This window comes from Sturnus vulgaris, chromosome 1, assembly GCF_052056855.1.
Source record: "Sturnus vulgaris isolate bStuVul1 chromosome 1, bStuVul1.hap1, whole genome shotgun sequence".
Taxonomy (NCBI): domain Eukaryota; kingdom Metazoa; phylum Chordata; class Aves; order Passeriformes; family Sturnidae; genus Sturnus; species Sturnus vulgaris.
In genome coordinates this window covers 59,790,283-59,809,438 of record NC_142243.1, presented here as the reverse complement: position 1 = coordinate 59,809,438, position 19,156 = coordinate 59,790,283, and the positions used below count along the sequence as shown (strand labels likewise).

Below are 19,156 nucleotides of genomic sequence, written 5' to 3'. Positions count from 1 at the left end.
GGTCACTAATGAAGCACTGCAAAGAGATCTGTTTTTCCATGCATGGAGCATGCAGGGGGAAAGATGGCAGTACAACATGGACTGTATTGTGTTGTTAAAAAATATTAATAATTAAAAAAGGAGTGGATATGGTGGACTTGTGACCAAGAAAACAAACTGGATATTTAAAAGCTCCTTACTACTCTGACTTTGAAACCAAAGCTGATTTATCTGCACAGGTTGCTTAACATGAAAAAAAATAAAAAATAAAAAAAACTGACAAAAACTGTACTTAATCTAGAGCAATATCTGTATGGTCAGTAAAGCTGCACTTTGTGTATTTCTTAACAGCTTCAGATCTGTCACTTTTAATTTGTACCATAAAAAATAAAAAATTGTTTGACATGAAAAATAAGCTCCTTTCATGCGTTTGTCTTAAATCTCATGCATTATTCACATTATCCAAGCTCATGTAATTTCACATCAGTTCAATACAAAAACAGTTAAATGCTTGGAAAAAAAAAAAAAAAGAGAAGAGAGAAAATCCATTTGCACCGTGGAGCATAACTTTATCCACAAAACTAAGCGCTGTTTCTGTACCCGGAGTGGGTGCGTGCATTGGCGCTGTCTTGTTTTCCCTACAGGTATTGCAGAGCAGAGGATCTGCTTCAGGAATGCTCTGGAACAGCCCAGGTGAGTCCGTGTTGTCCCCCAGGCCAAAGGAGGCAAAGTGCAGATGGATGTGAAGGCCAGTGTGTGTCCCCTGCTCCCGTCCGCAGCCCCATAACAAAGCCCTGGTAAGTGACAGGAGTGTGTCAGAGGGGCCGGGCCAGCACTTCAGTGATTTCTCTTGCAGAACTCATGGGTTCGTTATTCACTTCTTTCTGTAATTCATGGTATCAAGTCACAGAAATGCCCGTTCTTTAAGCCCCTTCTCTTGAGTCATATTGAGTTCTGTCAAAATACAGGATTCTCAAATATCAGCATATTTGAGAAATTAATTAGTTGTATTATAAAGGGTTTTTGGAAAAAAAAACAGCCTTGAATAAAAGCTCTGACAATCTTAGAGTATTGTGTTTGAGTCTTGAGAACGAAATTTTTACAAAGACGTTTTTCTTTGATTTTGTTTAATATTATTTTACTTTTCCAATATCACGTGTTATATAAGCAAAACTAAAACAAAGTATTTATTTGCATAGAAAAACAGAGAGCATTTGAAGTATTTATTTATTGTTAATTTTTTCCAGATCAGAATTTCCCTTTTACATGCAATTTTTTTCTATTTTATGAGGTACATAAAAGGTAGCTTTTTCGTAGACATAATTACAGCAGCTCCATAAACAAGGCAAAGATTGTATCAGGTCCTCTAGGCATCATGTCTCCATACCATGGTCTAACAGCCACTTCAAGCACATGTCATTCATCTACTTATACAATACAAGAGTGTGGAGAATGACCCTTTTTGCTTTCATACCAACTACTAAAAGCTGAACACGTATTTTTTCATTCCATTGTGATAAAGCAGCAAGCAAACATTGATTAGAGTCTTTTTCCCCCAAGTCTATTTAAAAATGCAAAATTTCCTCTTTTCATCATACTATAGGTATTTTAGCTGCCTCATAGGCACATGACCCTACCTAGCCATTACAGTCCAAATAACCTGGATCTATCAAGTTGCAAGAAATGACAACTTTGCAAATTGAATCAATTAAGTTCCTATTGATCACTGAAATCTCAAAATAGATCCGACCTTAAAGCTACTGAATACTGACTATAAGACTTCACACTCCTTACTGACTGCTTAAAAATCAAATTTTTAGGAACTGACTAAGACAGGCCCTTCAGAGCTCCTTAAATGCATAATAAAGAAAAAGGAGTTTTAAAAGCACATTGTTTTCTATGCCTCTCTTTTGTACTTCCAGAAAGATAAAAAAACAAAAACAACCCCTAAAACACAAAAACCCCACCATATTTGCAATACTCTTGATAAACAAGGAACTCTGTCTGTGTCCTGTCCTTCCTTAAGACAGGTATGATGAGCAGAAAGCTGGCAGTAACGTCAGAGAACTGCACAGAAATTGCAGAATACGTATTTTTATACTGTCTCTTTCCCTGTGCAGCTGCTCTAGGACTGATCACAGCCTAAATCTATACTTATAAAAAAACCTTTAGTACTAGCAGGGCTTTAATAAGCAAATATTCTCTTCTACTGGCTTAAATTTTAATCAAACAAGCACTCAGGAAGTAAAACAGACTTAGCAAGAGGGAAGGTTCAAAGAACCTTTTTAATCTGAGAATCCAGATTAATGTTAATCATTCCCATACAAAATCGTGAAGTTCTTGAAAATATTTGATAACTAAAGACTTGAAAGATTTTTCTTTTCCTTCTCTCTCCATTTGCTTTACAGACCTGGATGTTTGCTTTTTCTCTCACTCACGGTCCTTTACTGTTGCATTTTGCCACACTATGGACAGACAACAGCAGTCAGGACTGAGAAAAGCCACCAGGAGCCCACCAGCCATTACTGTAGTTTTCAATCCAGACCCCAATAGCCCTTGTTTCTCTAAAATGCCTGCAACAGCCTTGTATAATCTGCCACAGCAGCTTCAGGGAGGGTATGTAGCAGCTCAAGTAATAATGAGATTTTCCTTTTATTGGACACTGAACTTCTTACAATCAGTGTCCTCGTATCAAATCATTTCTCAGACCAAGGGTTGTGTGTGTGATCACAGACACATTCGGTGTGGATGGATCTTGGGTCAGGCCACAAACTCATCACAAATCGATGGTCAGCAAAAAATGGCTTTGGTGGTAATAAAACTGTGGTAGGGACTACATGAGTGGGCCAGTCCTTAAAGACCACAAGATTCTGGTTTTGTGGTGTGGCTTAAAATCCAGCCTCCACCACCAGAGCATCAATCAGCTCATCAGGGATGGAGTCACTCCCTTCCTTTCAGACATCACATAATGTTAGTGTTCAGCTAATGAGATCCTGGCTTTCAATGGAGAAAAATCCATGCTCCATTCAATTTATCCATCAATACCACCAACAGGAAGATACCCAACCCTGTATGTCCTCTGTCATTCATGGCCCCAGAAAAGTTCCTCAAATGGTCCCAGAATACTGAAGGTCTTAGAAGACTGTAAGATGGTGACACTGTACAAATCTGAATTGTGTGGCAATTTGCAATCACTCCTGGCAGAGACAGAATAGTCCCAAAAGCATGGATTTGCTGGAGGAAGCATTTAAACTCTGCCTCACTTATTTTTGAAATTCACTGAAGAACTTGTGCTTATGTTCAGTCATTTTGGTTAGTTTTTAATCAAGGTATCAGAGAATGGTTTGGGTTGGAAGAGACCTTAAAGTTCATCTAGTTCCAGCTCCTTGCCATGGGAAGGACACCTTTCACTAGACCAGATTGCTCAGAGCCTCATCCAGTCTGGGTCTTGTGCACTTCCAGGGATGTGGCATCCACAGCTTCTTGGGGTTCTTTGTTCCAGTACCTTACTACCCTTACAAGAAAGAGTTTCTTCCTAACATCTAATTGAACCTTGCTCTCTTTCAATTTAAATCCATTCTCCCCTGTCCTGTCACCAAATGCTATTGTAAAAGATCCCTCTCCATCTCTTTTAGGCCCCCTTCAAGTACTGGAAGGGAGCAATTAAGTCACCCAGGAGCCTTCTCTTCTCCAGGCTGAACAAACCTAGTCCTCTCAGCCTTTCCTCAGAGGAGAGGTGTTCTATCCCTCAACTTGGCCTGTTGGCCTCCTCTGGACTTACTCAAACAAGTCAATGTCCTTCCTGTGCTGGGGACCCCAGAGCTGCATGCAGCACTGCAGGTGGGGTCTCACCAGGGAGGAGCAGAGGGACAGAATCCCCTCCCTTGCCTTGCTGGCTGCACTGCTTTGGATGCAGCCCAGGACACGTTTGTCTCTCTGGGCTGTGAGTGCCCATGGCTGGGTCATGTCCAGCCTCTCATCCACCTGCACCTCCAGCTCCTTCTCCCAAGGCTGCTCTCCATCTGCTCTTCCCCCAGCCTGTGTTGGTACTGGGGGTTGTCCCAAACCAGGTGCAGCACCTGGCACTTAGTCTTGTTAAACCCTATAGAGTTCCCATGGGGCCATTTGCTGAGCCTGTCCAGATCCCTAAGGATGGCATCCTATCCCTCAGGTGTGGCAACTGCACCACTCAGCTTGGTGTCCTTGCCAAATTTGCTGGGGGTGCACTCGATCCCTTTGTCTGTGTCATTAATGAAGGTATCAAATAGCACTGGTGCCAGTACAGACCCCTCATGGACACCACTTGTCACTGATGTCCTCTGGGACTCTGAGCCATTGACCTCTACCCTCTGGATGCAACCATCCAAACACTTTCTTATCAATAGAACAGTCCACTCATCAAACCCATCTCTCTCCAGTTTAGGGAGGAGGATGTTGAGACAGTGTCAGAGGCTTTATAGAAGTCCAAATAGATGACATCTGTAATCCTTCCCTTGTCTAGTGATGTAGTCACTCCATCTTAGAAGATCACTAGGTGGGTCAAACCAGACTTGCCCTTGGTGAAGCTGTGCTTCCTGTCCTCCATGTACCTTAACACTGCATCCAGGAGGATCTGTTCCATGATCTCCCCAGGCACAGAAGTTAGGGCTGTCAGGTCAGTGACTTCCAGGGTCCTCCTTTCTACACTTTTTAAAGCGTAATATTTCCTCTTTTCCAGTCACCTGGGACTTACCTCACTGCCATGACTTTTCAAGTATCATGGAGAATGGCTTGGGAACTGCATCAGCCAATTCCAAGTAATGCTATTAATTTTTAACTCCTCATGTCCTCATTAACTGTTGATACTTTTCTCTAAAACCTATTAACTTGTCTTTTAACTATTAAGTGAAAGAAAAGAACACAAAACTCTCAAGATCCTTTGATTTCTTTTTGCAAAGAAGGCACTATGGTGTTTTTTACCATTTTGCCTCTGTCCTTTTGACATTTACAGCTCAATTATATGTTCTTAAACAGAGGAACAAACTTTGGAGTTTGGGAGAAACTTTCTCCAAAATCACCCTTCAATTTATTCAGGTTGAAAGCAGCTGAAGAAAAGTGGCTATCTCTTGAAAAGCAGCAGCTATTTTCAGTTTCTGGTTGTGGAATCTAAAGAGACTGATCTTGCAAGTTCATAATGTACAGAACTTTATTTGCCCAGCTAGTGTTAGTGATGCTTTGATGCTGCCTTCATAGATATATTTAGTGACATGTGTAAGTCTTCACAGGATTGGACCTACCCTGAGCATTTGTGGATCAATACTCTTATTTATCACTTTTCCTGGCTCATTCATCAGTAAATCTTGATGTGCCCTTTTCTTATTTTTGAAACAGAAACAACTCAAAAGGGACTGCATCTCAACAGGAAAGGTATGAGTGTGTCTCTTCTAAAATTAATGCAGCTCTTTCTAGCTCAGCAGTTGACTGCCAAAAACAGTGCTGAAAATAATCTGGAGGGGAACATGAGGGATACATTGAGGAGAATATTGAGAGGAATAAATGCAAGAGTATGACCCATTAGCTATTTTTAACATACTCTCTATTTTTTCACTTCATTTAAGATCTTTCCTTCTGAAGGTACCCTAACAAATTTCCATACTGACCACTAATAAGGAGAACTTACACCACCATTTTGTGTCAGTGGTATAATTAATCCCAAGCACGTGCACCAGCAACCTGGCCCTAAGATTTATCAGCTCATCTGGGGATCAAAACTCACCAGGTGGACTGCACATCCAGAGTGAGGAACACAAAGAGCAGGGATCCAAAATCCACATTGGCATAAACACTTTACAGGTAATGATACCTTCAAAGAAATTATTCAATAGGCATACGTAATGAAGACCATATCTGAAAAGGAAAAAACACAAATTATTTTATTAAAAAAAAAAAAGGAAAGAAAAGGCAGAACTGATGGACCATGTCTCTTCCTAATGTGTTGGAGCAGCCACACACTGCAGTAAAAGTCTAACAATAACTTGGTACCAGCTGAGCATACACTCACTGTACATCAGGGTTCTAAGAAGTCTGTATTATGTACAACATACTTTCCTCTGCTGTGGCTAAAGGTGTGGTATCTAAAGCAGTCCTGTGGCCCCAAATATCAGCTGAAGATAGGAATATGACAAGTATTTGGAAATGGGCAGAATTTCACACTAAAGTTGAAACCTGACTGTCCTAAACAAGTTACATATTTAAAAAGATAAATATTGAGGCTAAGATTATTTTACTGGAGTAATAGGAATAATTTCCTTAAAGCTAATTTTAAATATTTTTTGATATGCAATCATTCCTAGTTTTTAGAGGGCAGGAAGATAATGTCCATTTTCAAAGAATCACATAGTGTAGTTACTTATTTTTTATGTGCAGATTTGTTTTTTCCTATTTATAATTATATTAATAATATATATCATATATCATATATCATATATCATACACAAATTATATATAATTTATAAATGTATTATATATGTAATATTAATAATTACATTATTCAATTAATTACATAAATATGTAGTTATTTAATATGCAAAAATGAATGTGCCTATATGCAAAGTCAGCATCTCCTGTCAGTCCAATCATGTCTCAGCAACCCAGATGTATTTAAATGTTTACAGAGCCATGCTAGCTTGGTATCATAAAGAAACAACTCATTGCACGCTTCTTTCTTTACCTACTTAGATTTCACACAATTTTAACCTCAATGCTTTAAAAGATTGGCCAGGTTCAAACAAATCTGACATAAGGAAGATAGATAACTACAGGTTAAATGAAAATAGCCTAGAGAAAAAAGAGGTAGATCGGACTCCCAGGTGAGAAAAAGGCTGCAGTAAGTACTTGTAAGTAAGCTCCTCTCCAGATTATCTTCAGCAGTGTTTTTGGCAGTCAGCTGCCAAAACAGAAATAGATATATTAATTTCAGAATAAACATGCACATACCTTTCCTGTTGAGATACAGTCCCTTCTGAGTTTGTGTTTCAAAAATAATAAAGGGCACATCAAGATTTACTGATGAATGAGCCATAAAAGATGATAAATAAGAGTATTGATTCACAAATGCTCAGGGTAGGTCCAATCCTGTGAAAACTTACACGTGTCACTAAATGTATCTATGAAGGCAGCATCAAAGCATCACTAACTAGCTGGGCAAATAAAGTTATGCACATTATGAACGTGAGTAAGTAAACCTTACTGAACACCAGTGAGAATTAACTTGGACAAGGAGAAAAACAGTCCTTCTAAAAACCCTAGCTGTAGGAAGAACGATATTTCTGAGCTCACAAGCCACCAGGAGATGCATATCCTGGGAAACCATATTTCATTTTTCTTGGTGCTGGAAGTTGTTCATAACTTTCATGTGATTCACAAGACCAGCCACTGATGTCTTGGAACAGGCATACCAGAAAGGACCAGTGTTGGTCTCACATCCTTCCTTTCACAAAGCCCTCTCCTAAATTTTTCAGAGATGCTAACTTTGCCGGGATGCATTGAAATTATAAGAAATGGGTACAAATCTTTTCCCAGCACAACACGTACATAGGCCTTGACTTCCTGTAATACTGTTCCTTACTGTGGAAAGGTACTGTCTTTAAAAGAAAGCCGTCTGTAATTTCAATTTCCAATGTAGCAGATATATTATTATAATTTAGGATGAAGAAAATCTCTAGCTGAAAAAAGCACCCCATTCCTCTTGCACTGCAAAAATGATTAAATGGAAGGCGGAGAGGAAAATAGCATCCCTGTAGATACTGGTTATGAGGTATAAATATAATATAATATATATTATATATATTTTATATATAATATAATATACTATATAAATATATGTAAATATAACCCTCAGGTACAGTCTTCCCCAAAATATTCATATCCAGATCCATTAGGCAGCAAACTTCACAAGATGATCATCCATAATTTTCTCTTGGAATAGGCAAATGTGTTCTGCAAACAGCAGGATTGTCTGCTATGCCCCTTTCTCATCCCTACCCCTAAGGGCTGAAAACTGTCTCTTCATATCTTCCAGCAGATAATCTCTTCTTATAATTCATTATCTCATTTTAGTCGGGATAACCTCAAGAAACAGTTTTCAAACTTTTTAAGGCAACTCACTTCTCTATGACCACAGCTGGTTGCAAGGCAATCACACAAAATGCTCCAATGGCAAAGGTGCAATAAAATGGAACAAGGAAAAGGCTGAGCACAGAAATACCGTGCTTGAGCACAGGTGTATCCAAACCCTCACCCCATCTACATCCACAAAAAGCAGATAACCTTTCACTGCCTTAGAGTTTCATCAGGTCCTTTAGAGAAGGCCCTTATGACTGTGCTTTAAATTTTCTGCTTGCTCACATAATCTCAGTAATATTTGAATTTTTTTTTCCACCTTTAGCAACATGAAGAATATACTGTATCTGTTTGGAAGGAAAACTATTTGTTTGAGGACTGACTTGCTGGAAATATCTGTATTTTTGTTAATGAACCTCAGAGAATTTCCCTTAGATAAGGAATTCTGTGAGGAAAAAAGGAACTCTGAAATGTGGTCTTTTTTTTTTTTTTCTCCATATCAGTAATATCAGTATAGTAGTTTAGGCTTTTTCTTTATTATTTTTAACGTTTTTTTAATATTATCAAATCTCTTATTTGCCTCTCAGTCTCTTAAATTCCAATTTAAGTTATCATTGTGATGAAGAAGAAAAATTAAAATTAATAATTCTTATTTAATGAGGTAAGGTGCTCCTAGATATAAGCATGCCTGAGTAAAGAGCTGACTGGTGACCCCCTACTACACTCCCTGCTACCATGCTGGGAAGAGATTCATTGCAGGTGAGAAGTATCAGCCTGGTGGAAAAAATCTAGACCCACCTTTCTCATTGATGCAGTATAGCACATACAACAAGAGAGAAAAAAAATCATCAAGCTCTACACCCCTACATAGACCTTGTCCTCACTCCTGAGACTCCTGACAGAGTCAGGACAGAGTGAGAGCTTGCTACTGGTGTAACAACAATTTTCCTGTGACAGATACTACTCTGCCTTGAGCCTGATTCATCATCAACAATTCACCTCACATAGGACACCAAATGGCGTCCCTCCTGTGAAAACAACTTGTAAACTAATAATAAGAGGAAGAGATATTTAATAATTGATAATGAAATGGAGTAAAATCAGTGACCTTGGCAGGAAACGTTCTATGTCTTATTAGCAATTGCCAGAGTCAGTCATCCATTTGCCTTAAATCCATTTCCTGAATGTATTGCATCTCTTGAATTTATACTGCTCTGGCATGAAACCATAAACATCACATTCCTGCAATTCTCTTGCAATCTAAATCCAGCAGATTTTGCTCCTCCTACCAACATCCTCTTTGTCTATTTTTCCTACATATAGATATATATGCTTCTCTAACTTTTCACAGAACTATAGCTGTAGAAATATTTGTAGGTTCAATGATTTTATTGATCTTGGTAGCCTCAGATTGCACAGTGCCTGAGCACAACTGGAGTTTATGGACTACTGCCACGAGGTATATATTTTAGAGTTCTCCTTAGAAGCTAGAGAAAAAATGAGGGCCATATTATTCCTTCTACAGGTTTTATGGTAGAAAAAAGTGCGTTGTAGACAATGATTACACAGTACGTTGTGCAAAAATCATTGCCAGGCACCAAAAAATCACCTCCTATACAGTGTTGCTGGCAGCACTACAAACATTCTACACCAGGCTTTTTATAAGCAATATTAATCTTTCCTACTGAAGTTACTCACTGCTAATGCACTGTCATAGTACAGCTGTATGTTTAAGTCATTCAGAAGTCTTCACATTTTTAATAAACTATTTTTCAGCTACATTCTGGCCAAACTAAATGCAAGTCCATTTCCTTTCTGCAGCTTCCAGAGCCTTTTGGAAGAGATGCAAGATTAACCACATTTGCCACGTATGTTCATGGGAATACAGAGTCACACAAATGCTAATGTTTATGTGAATACATGTAATTTTGTATTTATACATGCACACACAAACGTGCCATGGACATGGAGACAGATGCATAACACTTTACATCTGTAGCTATTGCAGACACATTTGAAGAAATTACTGAATGAATGGTTGACCCATTTAATCTTTGTCTAAAGAAATGCCTTGCTATGTTATTTTTGGTTTCAGTTGCATTTTAAACCACTCACTCCAAAATTAGAACTGGGGAGGTTTCAGGCTTCAGAAAAAGGCTAGCATTTACTTGTCTCCAGAACAAGAGCAGCCTGTACCCCAAAATAAACCTACCTAACTATTTTTCTTAATGTGTCTGGGTATTTTAAGGGCTCAGCAGCAGTAGTAGCAGCAGCAGCAGCAGCAGGATAAAAAGTCAAGTATTTTTGATGATTCCATTCCTTGTACCACACAGCTAATTATTTTGGAAGAGTTTTTTTTTCTTTTCATCTTTTCATTCTGCACAAATATGGATTGATTTTCTTTCTTCTGCCATTGCCTGCAGCAAAGTGAAATACACACATAAAATAACCATAAAAAAGTCTAACAACTTTTTTCAAAGTGTTTTTTTACACATCCTCTTGGAAGAAAAATCACAGAGATTTGTTGTCAGGGGTGTGTGGGATGTTGAAAGAGGAGAGGGGATAGGATATTTGTACACCTGCCTAGATTTAGAAGAGTTTTAAATTAATAAAAATTCTTATGCTCTGTGAGAATATACTATAAGTAGTTTCAATGGTAGGAAACAATGAGTGGGACTTGAATGAAAACTAGTAAAAAATGTTTCTTTGCATATGTGTTGGAACTCATTAGTGAATTTTGTTTAGTGACCTTTCTGTGTTTGCTTTCTAAAGACATTTGGGGATTTTTGCTGCAGTGCTGTCTTTATGATCCAAGCCTAAAACTCAGTCACTCACACTAAGTCTTCAGTGGCAGATGCACTGTCTTCACTAGCTACCTTGAGAGATGTTGCATAAACCATAAATAAGATAATTAGTGGAAGCCTCTTTCTTGGATATAAAAGAACCCAGATGCATATTCAGACTCTTAATTCAGAAGAGGTCTGGGTTGCTTTCAGATGGAGGGGAAGAGTCCGGTTCAGTAGTGAACTGCAAGTTATGATATGAAATGAATAAAATTCAAGCATAAATTATCCTGTCGAGACAGTCTGTAACTACTGGGAGTTACTCAAAGTAATCTGCACTGGTTCTGAATGATACAGGCTGATGGCTATTCTCCACTACCCAATACAATCTAAAACAATAGAAACATGAAAAGTACATAAATTACTTAGCTATAGGAACATTGACATTTTTCATCCAAACAGCCACTTGGAAGGTTGTACAGAAACATAAAAACTCTTTTTGTTTGCATTTTGTCAGGGCACTGCTGGACAAAAGCTCATGTACCTGCTCCACCTTTGCTTCCCAGAAAGACAGATTGCCCTGTTATCTTTCCTCGAAAACCTTTACAACAGTTTCCTTGCCACCTATCTGAACAGCCCGGTATAGGGCACACCCCTGCAGCACTGTCACACAGCAATCTCCACCCAGAGCCCCAGTGACTGCAGCCCCCTCAGATTATCTCCAGGCATTTACAGCTTCCCCCCCTCCCTTCCCAAGGGCAGAAGTCACTATAATCTTGGGCCAGATGGCTCCTCTTGGCACCATGAATAACATTCAGACGAACACAAAGTGAGCTGAAACAGGACTTCAGGGGCTGAACGTCTGACAAACCAAAGCATGCATCTGCTGATTGTCTTTGTCAGCTCTCAGTAGACAATGTTTTAACATTTACAGGTAACTGAATGCTGCCATTTCCAATACATTTACAGTAAGAATCTCTCCCATCATTAATTCTACAGGCTTCTATAGATGTTAAAATGGTGCTGACATTTAAAGCATGCAACAAACATAGATGTCTACATAGTAGAAAATTAGGTTCCACACTGCTTACAATCACCCTGATATCTTGCAATTAGCATTTGCCTTGGGTGTGTGCACACACAGAAAACTGAAGAAGCAATTTTAAAGTCATTTTGCTGCAATTTCTGAGCAACAAAGAGTTTTGAAAACGAGTAGCTGTCTCAGGAGGTGTAGGTGGAGTAAGTATGGAGAAAATCTACAGGGTTGGCAAGATGGCAGGTTAGGGTTTAGGCATTCTTCCTTCAAGGAGGAGAAATTATGGCAGCATTTTCAGTGTTTATCAATTTGATTTGGGGGTTATTTTCTCAAGGATGTGGACTTGTGCAAAGACCAGTATAGTTAATGCCCCAACAGCACCAACAGACCCTACTGTCCCTGCCCCTGCCTACAAGCCCATTTCAGCCCAGCTGGGGCCATCAGTCCCTGTCTCAGCAGTGCTGACATCCAGCTCCCTATAGTCCTGCCCTGGCACTGAGCTGGCCAATGTCCTGGCATAGCCTCATATCTCTTATCAACATGAACCTGCCAGACAATCTAATATGAACCCAGCTTCCCAGCCTCTGCTCACACCTCCCAGGAATGATGGGACCAGTTCCTGGCCAGCAAATTCCCCTTCCAGTCTCTTAGGAGCCTGCTATGGCTGCCCCCTGATAGGTGCTCTGCAATGTTAGCTTTGCTTTGGGAGCTTTGGTGTTTTCTCTCCCTTGGACAGAAGCAGTCTGCCGCTGTTTCACCTGGCTCTTGGAGAATGAAACCACCTGGATGCTCTGAGGAGCTCATTTTCCAGTCAGAACAAGAAACCTTTCCTTTCACAGGCTTGTCATGGCTGTATAGTCAGGCATACCTGTATTGTTATACCCAGAAACAGGACTGAGCCAAGAAGGCTCAGTAACTCACCACATGCTGTCAGAACTGTAACTTTGGAGAGCATATTCCCAGTCTACTGCAAATATGAAATCAAGATCATTAGCACAGCCCTCTGTTGTGGAGGTCATGGACAGAGCCCCAGCAGAAAGAATTGCAGCACCTTAAGATCTTGATTTCCCAAGAGCTGATTCACATCACCTTTCTGCTTGCTTTCTCTTTTGTGTTGTACACGCCACATCACCACCAAAGGAAAGAAAAAAGTGCTTCAGCAGTCACATAGCCCATGACTCTGGGTAAGGCAATACAATCTGAGCACCTCTGAGAGCTTACAGCTTCTGAAAAGGGCTCACTTCTGCTCCCACCTCTACTGCCTCCAGTACCTTTCCTTGGCTGTTCAGTCCTTCACTCTGTTGCCACCTCTGATTCTCATCTAACTGCACTCCACTCACCCAGATCATTGATCAATACAGTGGATCAAGGGTACCTCAATCAGTTTTCCACTGAATTAGTAAATTGAATTTGGCTAATTATGCTACCAGAGAAGTATCACGGCCAAAACAAAGCACAAGGGAAATGGAACTACTCTCTTTTCGTAGCTGCAAACTTCTGGAAAGCTGCTATACATTGTCTAATTACACATAAATGTGCCAGACCTACCACTGATATGACTAAGGTGTAAGTTCATATTATACACTTCTAAGGGCCTCCAAGGAAGGAGATAGAAAATAGGCAGCTTGGTGCAATTAACTATTAAAATATCCCAACTAACTGCACGGGATTTTAGTGTGCTCTAATCTTTCAATCATGCTAGGATGAATCTAGTGTGTTTTATTACACCTTTGGTACAAACTCAATGCCAGTCCCAGGTCAGCAATGCTGAAGATATGCAAGGATTTGTGCCTGCATTCCTGAGCCCACAGTTGTGGCATATTGAGTCATGAGAAACAATAATTCTTACTCTGCAGAAAGGAGTCCTCAAGATAAGGGAATAACAATGAACTGGGTAAATAAAAGAAAGAAATGTGAGGTGGAAAGAGAATAGCAGTAGAAGTCAGAAGGGAGAGTAAACATTTGGAGATATTTGGCAGCCCATTTCTGAAATTCTTTGTTTTGCTTACACCTGAGTACTTAAGTTACAGGTTAGTAATATTAATTAGCAACCAGAGTTACCAATAAGTTATCTTGAATTGCTAGAGTACATATGAGTTGGGATAAATTGCAAGGTAATTGTAGACTTATGCCACACCACACCTTTACTAAACTGGCCATGACCACTTCATCTTTCCACAATATTTTCTTTACATGTATCATGTCATTAATTAATCTATTGCAACTATTTCTTTCAGATATGATGCCGTGCCACAATTCTTCAGCAAGAACAGAACACTACAGTGTAATTCGACTGCCTTTTAGCTGCAAATTAACCTAAACTCATTAAATAGATATTCTTCTAAATAAATTACACTTTTGGTGTGACACAAAGCAAGAAAAGAAAATTGAAAGGATGCATACAAGAAAGTGTACTCTATTTTTTTGATCTTTTCTTCTCCCTAATTGCCTACTGTATGGGATATGTCACATGGTATATCTTACTCTCTTTGTATCCTTACATAGGGGTGATTGATAATAAATTAATAATATAGTTTATCAAGCAGAGCACATGAAATTAAGCTCTGAAGTCCAAATGCAGGTGTCTTACTGCAGTTTCGATGTGAAATTGGAAAAACAGTTGGTCCTTCACCACTCATTTCAAAAGGACTTGTTGGGGACTCAACCTGCTTTTAAGTAGATTTAAAGTAAGAGTCCTAAATGTGGTTTATTATTTAGCAACAGCTTGCTCCCCTTATAATAAAGACTGATGCTAGTTGAACATTCTCAGTGCTGTGTGCAATACCCTGAATAAATGCACGGCTGCTTGAAGTAAAGAATATTAGACTACTGACTCTGAGGTAACAGAATTTTTTCCAAAGTGTCTGTATTCTGCATAGATACATTTTTAGATTGAAATCTGAAAACAAGTAAAAACTCTTCAAGTAATACCTAATCGTGCCCACACTTCAAAGTGCAGCAGCAGGAGGCTAAGAAATTACAAAGATAGTAATTCTGTTAAATAAGAAATATATTTTCCTTTTTCCTAAGCTTTATTAATTTTCGAGAGTTAGAGAAGATCTTGCATTCTATTGCTGGTATAGAGACCAAGGAACTATTATCAGTAGCCATATTTTGAGAATTGGGAGACTTCAATTTTGATATTATCTCTGCTTGTACCCTTCTCTGCAGCATCCTTTCTCTGTCAGTGACATAGATCCTCATACTGTTGCTTCCAAGTTTGTGTAGAGGAGACTTTGTTCACGTGGAAGCATCCATACACCATTAAGGCCACAGTACAGGCCTACTGTGGAAATTACATCAGGGGCTCATATATGACATGTTACTCTATGAAGGCTTCAAGCACTATTGCTACTCTTGTCAATCAAAACAAGACAATAACTAGAATGTGCTGGTACCACATGGCTGGAGTCCTGACACAGGCCTCTAAGCAAATAATAATACAAATAAATAATAGTGGACAGGAGGCTTCTGAAAAAGAAGACTCACCCTTTAAGGGACAAGAAACCTGAAGAAAACTGGAGGTCAAGTCCTGGACAGATGTTTAAAATTGTATTATTATTTTGATGGTTGGGGATATGATTGATTTTTTATTTTATTTGTCCTCTTTCCATTAGCTTTTTATCAAAATGAAATCTAATCACAGTCAGTTACCAGAGCTCAGCTGACAGATGGTAACTTGTTAAGGCATGTTTGTGTGATTGTGTTCATCATTTGCCCCAGTCTGTACTAGAGCCAGTAGTCCTCATCTGGTCTCAAAAGCTTTATTAATGTAACTCAATTTGTCTTAGAAATCACTCTGGCCACTTCTTTACCCCCATGGTGAGACATCATCTTCTTTCAGGTTAAGTTAATAACTGACCAACTAAATGGCACTCCTTAAGCCATTTAAGTTTTGTCTTGAAGGATGAAAGATAAATTAGTTTAGAAATAGTTTTGTTACACTGACACTAAACAAATCAGTTTACTTTTCTTTGTATATAAAGTTTAAGTACACTTGAAGAACTGTCAAGTTCTAGTGGTTCAAAATTGTATTGTCCTTCAATCAAGCCACAGCAACAGGCTGACTGCATGCTCCTGAAAAGTAAAATACAACAGCTTAAATCTTCTTTTGCTAGTTAACCTACAGATTAAACTGTTTCATTAAAATGTAAACCACTACGTGCTACTTGAAGTCAGACTGACCTAAGACTGTCTATGGTCAGTTGGCACTTCTCAGCTGATAGGGATAATTGGTTAAACCCCTCACTCTTTCAAAGTGGTTTCACATGCTAAGTGCATTAACCATTTCCATATTTTAACCACTTGAAGGTTGAAAGGCATTTCAATTTGAAAATTTCTCATGGCTCTAATAAGCTTGATTCTTTTTTAGTCTGTCTAAAAGCACTAGAATTCACCTTTTGGAAGAGATGCACAAATGGATGTGTCTTTGATGTGTTTAGAGCTGCAAAAGTTTGATGTTTTCAATTAAAACAAGTGCTATTTACTTCTATACTTATGGATAATAGAGCACTTTTGACTTTTACAAAGTGCGTGTTATTAAAGCACTTCACTAATGTACAAAGGCACTTTCATAAAACAAGGAAGAAAAGAAGCAGTCCTCTTTCAAAATGTCTCTGGAAAATGAGATGAAAGTAGAAAAAAAAACTTGCAAGAAAAGAGTTCTTTAACAATACGAGAGCTATCTTCAGCTGTTCCTGTGTATGATTTCAGTCATCATCCTTATGCCTGGAAGCACTTTTATAAACATTTGTAACAATTTAAACATATTCTATCACTCAAAACTTTTCACACAAGGGTTCTTCACCCTAACCTTTTTGATGAGGCCACAAAACACTTATCTTGTGGTTTCCAAGGTATTCCTGAAATAGTACAATGGAGAAATAATATTCTATTGTTAGTGTTCAGGAACAACTATTACTGATTTATTACTTAATATCATTACTGAAATTGTATATGGACCTCTTACTTCTATGTGCCTCAGTTTATATATGTATTTTCCAAAAATATTTCTTGTATTATGCTCTGGAACTGCAGTTTTCAGGAATTTAGGTCCTGATTCAGCCAGGCTCAGTCTCTTCTAAAGACATTTTCCTCTTCTACTCTTTTTGTCCTCTTTTGAATTTAGAGCTGACAATGACAGAGATCCATCAATCAGAAATTTGCACAGTCAGATCTGCAACAAAGTACTATCTGGAATGAAATGTCTAAAAATGCAATTATTATATTATGATTTTGGTAGCCAAACCAAAGGAAGAGCTAGTGCGTTTTTTTCCAAACCTTTTCCCATTAGGCCAGGAAAAGTTTTTATATTTCTTTTAATCAAAGTAAAGCCAAAAGGCTATTTTATAGAGGGGGAAAAAAACTATTTCCAACAAAATAACTCTCAAATTGTGATTGTCTCTGAAATGGCAAAGGTAAAAGGTATTATTTTTCAGGTCATATAGCAATGTTTTCAGTAATGAAGCATTTCTAATGGAGAAATCATCAGGAGAGATGTTATTTTTCTGTAAAGATCTTTGTGCAAGATGCTTAAAATCTCTTCCATTTCAGTTTCAGAAAAAAGCAAAAGGATGAGCATCTTACCCACTTCTCTTAAATATATGTATTGCTTCTCATCTCTGAGAAAGAAGTTTTAGCCTGGGAACAATGATTACACTGCATTATTTCACTTCTGCACTGGTACCTTCAGAAACAAAAATGGCCCATCTTCGTTTTCTGTTAAAAAACAGCATCTTATGGCTTCTTCACCACTTGTCCCATCAGTCCTCCTGCCTCTAAATGCTTTCTCACTTTTTACTGGGTTGTGTATTACAGTTTCATAATGTTAGATTTTTCATTTTTTCTTATTGGTGTAAGTAGTCAAACAAATAGAATAAACAGCTAGAACAGAGTTTAGAACAGAGCACGCAGAGAAGCAGTTATAAAGAAGTTTGTCTTGTAGGAGAACTAAACAGCAAAGTGTAGCTATTGGCAGCTGGATTTCTGAGGCCAGAGTCAAGAAAACCTTTTTGGTAAAGGATACATTTTAATGCTTCTATGTGTGCAATCCTTTTTTTTTATTTTTCTTTTTTTTGGTAGAGTAAAATGTCAACTCATAAAAGCATCAGGTGCAACTAGAGACGCTATTATAGTTTTTGTGTTATTAGCATCCAAGAGTGCTGGGGGTGAGAAAAAGGTGGAAGAGCAGCAGGGGACTGTTGCCATAAACAGGATTTCACAGAGTCATGCATCTTTCAGAGACATCTCCATTTACATTACTTCTAAAGTTAGCATTATTTCTCCATTCAAAATAATCAGAAACAAATCATCTGACAGTAAACACTCCCCCAGTGACTAACTTGTTGTTTGGGTCTTTTCTTTCCCCCACTCTTCACTCCCCCCACCCTCCACTACTTTGCAGAAAGAAAAGACACTAAAAGTTCCTTCTGTGAGTTGCCAAGGTGCTCCCAGCCCATTGTGCAGAATCATTGTCAGGTTAAATTAGGGAGTACAGACTCCATGAGTGTAAAAAAATCAATACTTGATGGAAGATTGCTCCCCGGAAAATCTGTTTTGATTCCAGGATTAATTCGCGACCAAAGGCTTCTGCAAAATGACATGCCATTAGTCAGAAAATGAACACATTCTACCCTTGAAATTGGATGGAAATATGTCAGGTGATTGACCTATTCATTCTCTTCGCTCTCTGGGCAGAGAGAGTAGGTGTGGTAGCTGTGAATTAGGCCCCCAAACCAGGTCCATTTTCCAAGCAGTAAAAAAAAAAAGAGAAAAAATAGTCCAATGTGAATTGCAAGTATTCTCTAGGCCATTGTTGTAAAGCTATTGCAAATGCATTCCGTCAAGGTAAATGCATTTGTCTGGAAGGCCCGATTCTCTTGTGTTTTCTAAATCTCAGAATAAACCATACTAAAAATCTTAAAATAAAGCAGGGATTTTTTTTTTCTTCTGAAAAAAAAGGCTTGCAATATTAATGACAGTGTAAATTGTTTGCCATATAGAAAGTAACATTCCACCTGCCTTCCTTTGCTTAGCAGTTTCTTCCACACAAACTTTCATGAGGCAAACCCAGTGCCTGAGCCACGCTGGCTGCTCTGTGTTCAGGCCTCCTGCACAGTCCCAGTGGCAATCACAGCGTTGAGCCGGGGGCCATGGCAGTGGCCACTGCACTGGCTTCCTGCTGCTGTGCAGCCAGTGTGCTTCCTAGTCTCACAAGGTGCCAAGCTCTAGGATAAAAGGGCATTTTATCTTTGTTTTT

The 19,156-nt window shown here is 38.7% G+C and overlaps 1 protein-coding gene across 1 annotated transcript in view; it reads left to right on the top strand.

Moving 5' to 3' along the window:
* POU6F2 (POU class 6 homeobox 2) overlaps window positions 1–14,696 on the top strand; it is a 324,363-nt gene extending 309,667 nt beyond the window's left edge. The window contains exons 10-11 of the mRNA XM_088167824.1: window positions 624–776; window positions 14,136–14,696. Coding sequence (XP_088023950.1) covers window positions 624–776; window position 14,136 — 154 coding nt within the window. The 3' untranslated portion in view covers window positions 14,137–14,696. The remainder of the gene's footprint in view (window positions 1–623; window positions 777–14,135) is intronic.
* Window positions 14,697–19,156: the final 4,460 nt, after the last annotated feature.